Raw genomic sequence first — 12,740 nt, forward strand, 5'->3', positions numbered from 1 at the left:
GTATCTCGTAAATAACAAGAGCTACAAAAAAAAAAATTTCCAACAAATTTGTAGGAAATTTAATTTCCCACAAAAAAGTTCCAGAAAACCAAATTGCTTACATCGGTATTTATTGAGATATTGGGCTTTTAAGGTGAGGAAGTATGGAATTTTTATGAATTATTGAGTTCAATTGTCAAATTATTGATTGTCGAATATTTTTTTGTGTTGTAGCTCTTGTCATTACAATTACAATTCTTGTCATTGCAATTACAATTCTTGTCATTACCATAGAATGCCTCTGAACTGTAGATGTTTTGAAGAAAAAAATTGAAGTTTACGTGTATTTTAAGCGGGAAATCTTTACATGCCTTGGGCGAGCACTTAATATTAATATTAAGGGCTCAATCTTTCAGGGAATTTTTTTTGTTGTATTGCCAACAAAATTTCACGATGGGACCGAATAAAAAAAAATATGGTCCAAAAAAAAAGCACCCTAATGTATATATATGTATATATATATATATATATATATATATTTGTATATTATCATATATGTACGTATGTATATATATGTATAATATTTATTAATTCAATTGGATATGAATGGAGGTAATCAAGTTGAATAATTCAATGAAATAAGCAAATGATTGATTTAAATAAATTATTCTCCCTAACAGATATTATTTATATTCAATTATTATGTGAGCAAATAATTTGAAAATACGAAGGATTTTTTGAATAATCATATCAATTTTTAATAAATTTATCCATTGTGAAAAAATTTTTCGTATTCGAATTTCTCTTTTTCTGAAAGTGAATTAAAAATCATAATATATATCTATATATATTTGTATATTATACAATAATATAATTGAATATGAATACATTCATTTGTATATATATTATACATTCATATAATTGAATATGAATAGAGGTAATTATGTCAAATAATTTGATAAGAGAAGGACATATTTGATTGAATAAATTATTTTTTCAGTGAATAATGTTCTCAAATTCCATTCATATGTGAGCAAATGATTGAAAAATAAGAAGGATTTTTTGAATAATTACATTTATTTTTAATGAATTTAATTAACCAAAATAAAATTTTTTTTCCAAAAATTTCTCTTGTTTTTCAGAAGTGAATTCAAAATTAAAATATGCATGTAATTATATATATATATATATATATATGTATATATGTCTATGTATATATGTATATATGTATATATGTATACATATATATATATATATATATATATATATATATATATATATATATATATATATGTGTGTATCTTAATCTTAATCACCTCCATTTATATCCAATAAAATAAGCAGATAATTGATTCGAATGAATTATTTACCCTATCAGATATTATTTATATTGAATTATCATGTGAGCAAATAATTTGAAAATACGTAGGATTTTTTGAATAATTATATCTATTTTTAATAAATTTATCCATTGTGAACAAATTTTTTCTTTTCGAATTCCTCTTTTTCTGAAAGTAAATTGAAATTCATAATACATATCTATATATATTTGTATATCATACACTAATATAATTGAATATAAATACACTTATTTGTATATATATTATACATTCATATAATTAAATATAAATGGAGGTAATTATGTCAAATAATTTGATAAAAAACGGACATAATTGATCGAATAAATAATTTTTCTAATGAATAATGTTTTCAAATTCGATTCATATGTAAGCAAATAATCAAAAAATAAGTAGAATTTTTTGAATAATTATATTTATTTTTAATGAATTCAATTAACCAAAAAAAAATTTTTTTATCAAAAATTCCTTTTTTTTTCTCAGAAGTGAATTCAAAATTCAAATATATATGTATATATATACATATGTATATATATGTATATATATGTATATATATATATATGTGTATGTGTATATATATACAGGGTGTCCCTAAATTGCCTCCCACGGACTAGCCAGCATGATACCTCGTTAAAATCCAACCGAGAATTTCTTTTCCGGAAGCTCGTCCGACGCATAGTTTTTGAATTATAAGCGATAGCGCTAGGCCAATCAGAGTGCACCATTTTATCTAGATTTGCCGCCACGGAAATTGCTGTTTTGTTCGGCTTGGTGAATTATTATTATTCGTTTACGAATTGAATATCGGCACCTCCCCTCTCTCCCTATTGTACCCCTTCTCGGGCGCTGACCTCGGTATTGTTGCCGCGGACATGCTGCCGGCCGCACATTCATGGGCGCACACTTGTGTGAGTAAACAGAAGCGCATCCTCAAGCATAAGGGGTATAGCAGCGAGAGAGGGGAGGTGCCGATATTTAATTCGTAAACGAATAATAATAATTTTTCGAGTCGAACAAAACAGCAATTTCCGTGGCGGCAAATCTAGATGAAATGGTGCACTCTGATTGGCCTAGCGCTATCGCTTATAATTCAAGAACTATGCGCCGGACGAGCTTCAGAAAAAGAAATTCTCGGTTGGATTTTAACGAGGTATCATGCTGGCTAGTCCGTGGGAGGCAATTTAGGGACACCCTGTATATGTATATATACTTATATACATGTATATACCGGGACAATCTCTTGAAACTATACATATAACGCGCATGCGCCAAATAATTTAATCTCATTGGTCGGTGAAATCGCGCCGCGGTGATGTTTTCATTTGCTGAGCAAGGCGCCAACGTACACAAAATGAAACGAAAGCTGTAATTCTCTCGCGCGTAAAGCCGTGGATTGAGGTTATGCTGCTGTTTATTTTTACGTAGCGTGAATTGTCTAAGAAGAATAGTATCGTTCAGCAATACCGTGGTTGATTTCGGAAGATATTCAACCGACGCAATAAAGAATTAAACGGAAAAGCAAATATCAAATGATACAGAAATTGGGTGTTATTTATTGAAAGAAGAAATCTGAAATTCAACGTGAAATGTCATTAACAAGTGGGAGTCTGGACAAACAGAAGTAGGTAAGTAAAAACAATGTTTATTGTGAACAGATTCTTTATTTACATAAAATTAAAAATAAATGAATGGTTGAGACCCAGTAGATATTTCCAGAGTAGATTCGTTACGGTGCAGTGCTCCAGAAGTCAGTAACTAGTGCTGATGAACATGAAATGAATAAAAGAAATGAGTAACAAGGAATAAAGAAATTATTCATCTTAAACACGAAGCTTAGGAGGGCTAAGAGTAGCAATTAACAGAAAACGTACCCGACGCAATACTCACAAAAACCCTCGCCGTCATCATTGATTAGTTGACAAGGTTTTTGCAGCTCCATTGTACAACAATCAATGTTCCGTTAACAAAGAGGGTTCACCAGATATCCAAGAATAAAAAGAGAAAAAGAACAACAGTTAATATTACAGTGTAAATCATGCTATTAATGAAAAATTAGGAAACAAAACAATAACTTACAAGACAATCGTCCGATAACACTGGGAGACCAATCTCCACTCTTCTGATCACCCCTCGTCTGGCCATTGGTTGCCTTTCAAAAAGTGCTGCCTTTTTTTTTTTGCCCTCAAAAATACCGAAAGACCCTGTTTGATAATAATAGCTTCTAATATTTTCAGGTACGAAATAATTCATTTTCAAAGCAGGACTAAATTTGTCAGGCATGGAAGCATGTAAGTAAATTTCCAATTACGTGATCTTTGACAATAACAATATTTTAACATGGATTCAATGATAAAATTCGTTTTTTTTCAGAAGGCTCGAAGTTTAAACTTCAATTAACACGAGGACAATTATGCCTTACCTGATGGTCAAAACGTTTAGGTGGCAAGGATCCTGGTTTCTCGAGCGGTGCAATCATTAGAACCATCGAACCTGGTTGTTTCGTCAGACATCAGGTGCCAGAGTGAATTTTATCAGGCCATCGCCACCTTCTTAACATCAGTTGAGGCAAAATTGAAGAGCGGGATATACTACAGATCATAATGGCTGAATATCCCATCATTTTACTTTGATCGAACCAATAGCGATAAGTTTGTTACTTAACCGTTGCTGCCAATTCATTCTACCGAGGAATCATTCCGTGCACCATTGTAATTTAAGCATTATTATTGACCAGCATTGTTTTTCAAACTTTATACTATTTGATTAGATATCTTATTTTGAAGCTTACTTTTACTCTCTTTGGCATTGAATTCAGATGAATAGTTTTTCAAGTCCTCAATTAGATTGTAGGGTTGAATTTTGCTAGGCAAACTGAATCAATACAAATCTGGAACTGTTAAATAAGTTCAGTTAAAAATGTCTTTAAATTTAATCTTAGTTGACGATGTCATCTGGCTAGCTAGTTGCACGATAACTTGAAACCAAATTCAATTTTACACTCTTTATAGGGTCCTACGCTAAGACTGAAAGCTTGTGAATCTCCATGTACCGCGATTATTTCTACATTTTATGTTAGCATTATCTGGAGCAAAAAAAATCCCATTTTGAGATTGAAAATGGAACCTGAAACACAGAGTTATTCAATAGCTCGAATTGAAAACCAAGAATTTTATAATGGTTTCTGCAACAAAGGGACTCTTTCCAAATATCCTTGTTAGAAGGTGATGTTCGGTGGACTATGAACAAGATATTGTATCGGATAACATTATTTGGAAAAAAAATCTTCGTAAACTTCGTTAAAAACTAGATATTCATTTATTTTGATGGAACAAGGGACACTATCTTTACATTACTTTGAAATTGACATTACTCTAAAACATGATTGTCCTTGAAGCTAATTGTGACATTGAGGCGCATTTTGAGAAACTTGATTTTCAACTTGTGTCACAGGATGTGGTTTACATTCCTGAGTTCTACGCTTTCGATTAGATTTTCTTTGTTTCGAACCGCACTAACATGAAATACAGAAATCATTTTAATAAATCTAATATTACTTGAATTTTCAATTTGAGTATTAGGTTCCCTTCATTTATTCAATCGAACATCATTGAAAATTTGCGAAATAAATTCTGATAGTCATTCGGAAATTTTAAATAGTAGTAGCAATAATTTGTTAATCGGAAAAAATACATTGACTATCGACTATTCGTAAATTTTGTTGAACTATTTTCAAGAAAAAAAAGATTCACAGTTCCGTTACAGATAGTGAGATATTCAAATTTCTTGAACGCTCGGTTTAATGTCTCATTTTCGAAAGTGATAAAATTCAATATTACCGCCTGAAATCACGAAAGAGTGAGAAAGTTGCTTAGTTGCTTGAAAGTGGCGATGATCTTTGTACGTCTGACAAATTGAATGGGCAGATAACAGTGAATATCAGAGATGTAATTATTTTAGCCGTATCACCTGTTGATAGATAAAAATTCCATTGTTATTTCTAATGTACGAAATAATAAAAATGATTAAATAAAGTGTTCGCACCTACCTGCTGCGTTTCTTCCAAGCACCCAACATTTAAACAGATTTCTCATTTTAGTCGAATAAAGCCAATTTTCAAAGAGCATTAGCATCAACTTTCCGAGTCACTACCTCGACTGTTTAAGATTCTAACCTCAAAAATTCGTATGAACTACAACGCCGCCAGAAACAGAGTTTGACAGCTGAAACTCGGAGTGGTCAACCTGCCCGAGCAGCCGATAGTGATCGCAACTTGGACCACTTCCGCCGTAGATGTCGATGATAATTTACGATAGATCGCCACTTCACCAGCCGCGTTGGTATCTGAGTTGATTCGATTATTTTCCCTGGATACGCACTCATAACCCTTGATTGGAGTTGGTTCACAAGTGTCGCGCATCCACGTTTCAGTCAATACAAGCATGCGCCGATTCAATGCGCCTAATTCTCTAGTGCTGCGCGCGCGGTAGACCGATCATAGTTGAGTGGGAGAGAGACGCAAGGCATTCGGCGGGCCCCTCTCTCGTTCGGTGACTCATCGTAACGTTACCGGGCGTTACACTTTTTCATAAGTGACTCCCAGCCACAACCTAATTTAAGACGTTGTCACGTCTAAAATTTATTTCCACAACATTTCAATTTTTTAAAATTATGTATAATTATCAAATAAATCCTAAATTTTTTTATTTATTCGCTTGTGTTTTATTTTATTTTATTTTTTCAAAATTTTTTCCATTTACAATCGTTTTTTATTTTATTACATTATAGACCTCAATTACCTTCATTTGTATTTTATTATATTAATGTATAATATAAATAGATATAAATATTTATATACATATATATCTATATATGAATACATATATATATATATATATATATATATATATATATATACATATATATACATATATATACATATATATGTATACACATATATATATACATATACACATATATATGTGAATATATATATGTATATCATAATTTTCAATTTACTTTTAAAAAAAGGGAAATTGAAAAAAAAAATTTTTTTCCACAATATTTCGATTTTTTCAAATTTTGTATAATTATCAGAGAAATCCCAAATATTTTTATTTATTCGCTTATTTTTTATTTTATCACATTATTCACCTCAATTACCTTTATTTATATTCTATTATATGAATGTATAATATGAATATATATGAATATATATATACATATATATCTATATATATATATATATATATATATATATATATATATATATATATATATATATATATATATATATATATATATATATATATATATATATATATATAAACATATATATACATATATATGTATATATTTATATATATATGTATGTATATATATATTTATATATATACATATATATGAATAAATATATATATGTATAATATAATTTCCAGTTCACTTTTAAAAAGAGGGAAATTGATGAAAAAAAAATTTTTTCCACAATATTCAAATTTTTTAAAATTATGTATAATTATCAGGAAAATCCCAAATATTTCTATTTATTCGCTTATTTTCCATTTCATTTCATTTTTTAATGATTTTTCTATTCACAATTATTTTTTATTTTATCACATTACTTACCTCAATTACCTTTATTCATATTCTATTATATTAATGTATCATATAAATTTATATGAATATACATATACACATATATATATACGTATATATATATACAAACATATATATATATATGTATACATATATATGAATATATATATGTAAATTATAATTTTCAATTTACTTCTAAAAAAAGGGAAATTGAAAAAAAAAAATTTTTCTTACATTATCTCAATTTTTCGAAATTATGTATAATTATTAGAAAAATCCTGAATATTTGTAATTATTCGCTTGTTTTTCATTTTATTTCATTTTTTTATAATTTTTTTCATTTACAATCATTTTTTATTCCATTACATTATTTACCTCAATTACCTTTATTTATATTCTATTATATTAATGTATAATATGAATTTATATAAATATACATATACATATATATCTATATATATTTATATATATATATATATATATATATATATATATATATATATATATATATATATATATATATATATATATATATATATATATGTATGTATATATATATATATATATGTATGTATATATATATATATATATATATATACATATATATATACATGAACATATATATACATATATATGTATACATATATATGAATATATATATGTATATTATAATTTTAAATTTACTTCTGAAGAAAGGAAAATTGAAAAAAAAATTTTTTCCACATTTCAATTCTTTAAAATTATGTATCATTATCAGAAAAATCCTGAATATTCTTAATTATTGCGGTCTGACTTCCTTAATCTACCCGAGGTTCTGCAGGCCATTATTCTGGTCTTGCTTGTGTTGATTGTTAGACCGTTGGTTTCACAGTAATCTTCTAATGTCTTGAGAGCCAGTCTGAGTTTATTAGCTGAATGTGTGACAATTACTATCTCATCTGCGAAAAGTAGCATGACTATTTGAGTAACTGAGTCTAGGTATAGGCCTTCGACTTCTTGTGCTTTGAAGAAATCGTTGATGTCGGCAAGGTAAAGTATGAATAACAAAGGACTCAGCACGTCTCCTTGGAGAACACCTTCAGACACCTCGATTGGATTGGATAGAGTAGCGCCAGATCTGATGTACATTGATGCCTTATCGTAGAAATCCTTCAGTGTTCTAATGAATTTACTACTGACTCCCAGCTTGTCAAGTTTTGTCCATAGTTTTCCGTGAGGGACTTTGTCAAAGGCTTTTCTGAAGTCGATAAATAGCGCGTAAGCAGTAGTCTCAGGGAAACGCAACTGCATATGAACTACCGCTTGAAGGACGAATACATTATCTGTCGTACCTTTGCCTACGCAGAATCCCGCTTGTTCTTCTGGGTTTAAATTCTGCGATGTCGCCCACTGCCTGAGTCTGTCGTGAAGTATTTTCGTGAAGATTTTGGTTAAAGAATTGATTAGCGCCATACCTCTATAGTTAGCTGGATCAAGATTATCTCCTTTTCTGAATAGCATGAACATGACTACCTTAGCCCAATCGTCCGGGATGGATTCCGTCTCGTAAATTTTGTTGAAGAAAGCTAGAGTGAAGAGATACCAATTTTCAGGCATTTCTTTGAGAAAGTCGTTGCTGATCGGGTCCACGCCCGGAGCTTTACCTCTTTTACTTTTGTTGATACTGTTGATCAGCTCTTCCAGGGTGAAAGCTTGGTCCAAAGCATCTTCATGAAGCTGAGATAAGTTGATGCAGTTGGTGTTTTTAGGAGGAAAGGAGCTGGTGAAGTAGTTGTGCCAAATATCTAAAGGGATGTTGTGAGCCGGAGAGGAGTGCCTTTCAAATAGTTTGACTAATTTCCAGAAGTCTGCTGGACATTTGACATGATTAAACTGGTTTGTTATGTCTTCTTGGTACTGCTTAGCTTTTGTTTTGAGAAGAGAAAAGTACTCCTTCTTCTTCCCCAGGTATAATGACCACAGTGACGAGTTTTGGTCCATGGATTTACAGAGCTGCAGATAGCGCACGATCTCCTGTTTTTTGATTTTGCATTCGGTGTCGTACCAAGGTTTGTGAGAAGAGAGTGGTGCGGTACCCGGTTTGTTGATAAACATTTTTGCTGAGCGGGCCGCATTTACTATTGATTCCCTGAGAATATCGGAGAGGGTGTTAACTGTGGTTGTAGCGAAATCTTGAGCTATTGAAGAGGACCAGCGTAGCGTTTCACGGAAAGTATCTGCGTATAGAGGGTTCCAGCTTAGCTTAGGAGTCGGAGTAGAGCATGCGGGTGATATGACGCTGTTTTCCTGTCTGATAGAGTTTAGAATGACTGTGACAGGTAAGTGATCTGAGTTAGTGATGATATACTCTATTTTCATGTCCTTGACGTGGTTGATGCCAAGGATGTTGATCCAGATGAGGTCGACCCTACTTTTTCCTATAGCGTTTCTAAATGTGTAGCCACCTGGGTGATCACTAGATGTACGGCCGTTTAAGAGGATGAAACCATTGGAGGACATGAAATCTAGGACTGTTGTGCCTTGCTTGTTGGTTGTATTGTCACAGGTTATTCTGGAAGATAGAAGGTTAGAACCTTCAAGCATGCTTTCATCTTCGTGGAGTGGGTTTCCTATTCTTGCGTTAAAATCTCCCCCAATGAGGGCTACATCGTGGTCTTGGGATAGAATATCATTGAGTAACAGTTGTAGGTTATGCAGAGACGAGTTGAGGTCTTTCTGGTCTGGTTTGAAGTATAGAGACCCGGTGATGAGTGTGAGCCCGTTTGTGTTGCATTTAAAGAATATCCAGTCTCTACTTTTGTTTAAGATTGTAACTGCCTGCCCTTGTATGAGCGAAAGAAGACCACCACTACCACGTCCGCGTGTTTTGCTTTTTATAGCTGGAGATACAATTTTTGTCCAGTTGCTAAAGTTGATATGTAGGGGGACCTTGGTTGAAGTGCACCATGTCTCAGAAATACAAAGAATGCTCCCAGGGAAGTTAGTAAAGTCGTTGATGTTGGGTAAACCTCTTACATTCCAGAACGTTAATGTTGTAAAACTGTTGTTGCTGCTTGTAGTGTTGTCGGAGCCGGCTAGGTTATTGAAACTGATTTTGCGCGTCCATTGAGATGCAAGCTGAGCTATTTTGGTTATGGTTGGGGTCGTGCTGAAGTTGTGTTTCATCCCAGATGGAGATTGGTACGACTGATTGAAGGACAGGGTCGTACTTATAACCCACGCCGTTTACGTAAATGCGCTGATGGCCAAATTTGATCTTCTTACCCTCGTTACGTAGTTTTTTGGCTTCGTGACGGAGTTTATTGGCTGCGAGTTCCTCAGACGGCGTGAGATCATGGTCAATGAAAACGTCGACCTTTAAATTTTTTTTCTTGTTCATAATTAGAGTTTTCACGGAGTTGTCTCGGAGTACAGCTTTGATCGATCTTGTATTATTTCTCCTGAAGATCCAATTGGCCGAAAGAACTGCATGTTCTATCTTGAAGTGCTCTCTGATGAAGTCAGCGAGTGCCTCTGAAGCGCTGCGAGTATCTGGGACTAAACCTCTTACAATGATGTTGTTTTTTCTAGTTAGCTTGTCAAAGGAGTTTATACTTGCCTTGACGAGTCTTGCCTCTAAGGCGGCTAGATTACCGTGAGTGGCGTTTCCCTCGGCTTCCGGAGTATTTGCGTTAAGCTCGAGTACTGTGACACGAGCTGTGAGATCTTGAACTTGGCGTTTAAGTTGCGCATTTTCTTCTTGAAGCCTTTTTGTCTGTTTGTTGAGAAGGTCCGTGTGTTCTGTTCGTGCAGCGCTTATTTCGGCTAAGAGCTCATTTTTTATAGACAGTTGTTCAGCTTTGTCTTCATCTCTCCATGTTCGTAGGGTCTGTAAGACCGCCGAGAGAGAAAGAGTTGCGTTTGAAGGAGAAATGTCAGTAGTTTGAGCGATTGGAGTCATAAATTGCTCCATGGACATGGGTCTCTGCGTATCCGAGGGTGATTGCTGGGTTATCATTGGTGGAGCGGAAGAGCGAATAATTTTAGCAGGTGGAGATGTGTCGGTTGGTGAGGCTGGTGTATTGCTGGGAAAATAGTCAGTGATCTGATTGGATGGACTGGGATGAGATTCAAGCCGTTCCAAGTTTGAGCGGCGTCCCCTCTTGCGATTGCTGGAGGTTGAGGTACACTTCACCGAGTTGACGTCTTGGGTGAAATGTTGTTGTTTTGAATTAGATGTCTTAGCGGTGTCTGGTGCTGCGGTCGACGGAGGTAAGCAATCAGTTGACAAAATAGCTGGGCGTATGTTAGGCGAAACTACGTAGGTGCCGCTATCTGTAGGTGGGTTTCCCGAATGTTGAGGATTGTGACCGTTGGTAGCGGAAAGCTCTACAGTAGGCGCTCTATTTTCCATGGACCTAACCTTCAAAAACGTGGGTGATTCTCAACGAGCTAAAAATGTACTAAAACTGGTGCGAGTCACTTGATTTATTATTTATAGCACTTGTAGAATTTTTATTGCACCTGTTAAGGGATCGTCTCAGTGTGACCCTCCGAAAAATCACTGATTTTCGCGAATTTTTTTTTTAATGTTCAAATAAACTAATCGGTCCCGGTTTTTTTTCATAAATAAATAGGTTTATAAAGAATACAAAATGATTTTTTTAAAGTTTATTTATTGGGTGCATCATTGTTGTATAAATTGTTGTAATTTCACGTGAAAAAAAAAAGGTGCTGCACGGTTTCCACGATGACGGCCGCAATTTTGATCTGAAAAAAAAATTTCAAAAAGATTATTGATCTGTAGGAAAGTCGCTATCGTGCTATGGACGGTTTTTTTTCTTTTTTCAAATTTGACAAAATGGCGGCGGTTTAAACAAAAAGTGTCGAATGTGGCCCTTTTTTTCGACAGTTTTTCGTAAAAAAAAATAGGAAGTTTTCAAAAAAAAAAAAAAAGCTTCCATAGCGCGATAAAGAATGACGTTTAAAATGTTCTCCCGAAATTGGAACTAGATATCTTTAAAACTCTTCCTTTGAGAGTGGAAACCGTTTTGAAAAACACCATTCTGAGAAAAACGCGTTTGAAGATTGGAGTTGGAAAAGTTTATATAAATCGTTTACTTACGATCAATCGGCGATGCCAGGTCTTGATTTTTTTTCTTGGGGGTTTCTCTCGTAGGTCTATCCGTGGTGGATGTCAAAAACGAACTGAAATGCTTGGACAGTTTATTCTGCAAGGTTATAGAACCTAAGCACCTTAGTACTCGAGCAGGTAGAAAACCCGTTCCCTTTCTACAAGAAACGCTGAAGTGACCGTAATAATTTGAATTTCGATTTGAAAATTTAAGAGAATGTTTAGAACAGTGTATACTATACGATAATGCAAAAAAAAAAAATTTTTTGAAAATTTCACACTGAGACGATCCCTTAATAACACTGACTCGCATTTTAAATTGATATACACAGTTTAATCTTAGGAATAAAAATGTTGCGAAATAAACACGTCTGTACTTGTTCAGCGCCATCTAACGACCTATAATATAGATATATATATATATATATATATATATATATATATATATATATATATATATATATATATATATATATATTGATATATACATGAATATATATATGTATATTATAATTTTCAATTTACTTTTATAAAAAGGGAAATTAAAAAAAAATTTTTCCACGACATTTAAATTTTTTAAAATTATGTATGATCATCAGAAAAATCCTAAATCTTCTCAATTATTCGCTTAGTTTTTGTTTAATTTCATTTTTTTATAATTTTTTCCATTCACAATCATTTTTCATTTTATTACATTA

The 12,740-nt window shown here is 32.8% G+C and overlaps 1 protein-coding gene across 1 annotated transcript; it reads right to left on the minus strand.

Moving 5' to 3' along the window:
* Positions 1-7,703: 7,703 nt before the first annotated feature.
* LOC124175576 lies at positions 7,704-11,322 on the minus strand. Its single transcript, XM_046555973.1, has 2 exons — positions 10,159-11,322; positions 7,704-10,115 (listed from the first exon to the last, which is right to left on the minus strand). Exons 1-2 carry the CDS (start codon positions 11,320-11,322, stop codon positions 7,704-7,706), a joined length of 3,576 nt encoding a protein of 1,191 aa, XP_046411929.1.
* Between the last annotated feature and the right edge of the window lie 1,418 nt (positions 11,323-12,740).

This window comes from Neodiprion fabricii, chromosome 2, assembly GCF_021155785.1.
Source record: "Neodiprion fabricii isolate iyNeoFabr1 chromosome 2, iyNeoFabr1.1, whole genome shotgun sequence".
Classification (NCBI taxonomy): domain Eukaryota; kingdom Metazoa; phylum Arthropoda; class Insecta; order Hymenoptera; family Diprionidae; genus Neodiprion; species Neodiprion fabricii.

Bases quoted from the DNA above. Each gene is read 5' to 3' on its own strand.
- LOC124175576 (XM_046555973.1), bottom strand. From the start codon at position 11,322: ATGGAAAATAGAGCGCCTACTGTAGAGCTTTCCGCTACCAACGGTCAC. The intron at 10,116-10,158 runs GTAAACGGCGTG...TCCTTCAATCAG, and splicing joins TTGGCCATCAGCGCATTTAC to TCGTACCAATCTCCATCTGG.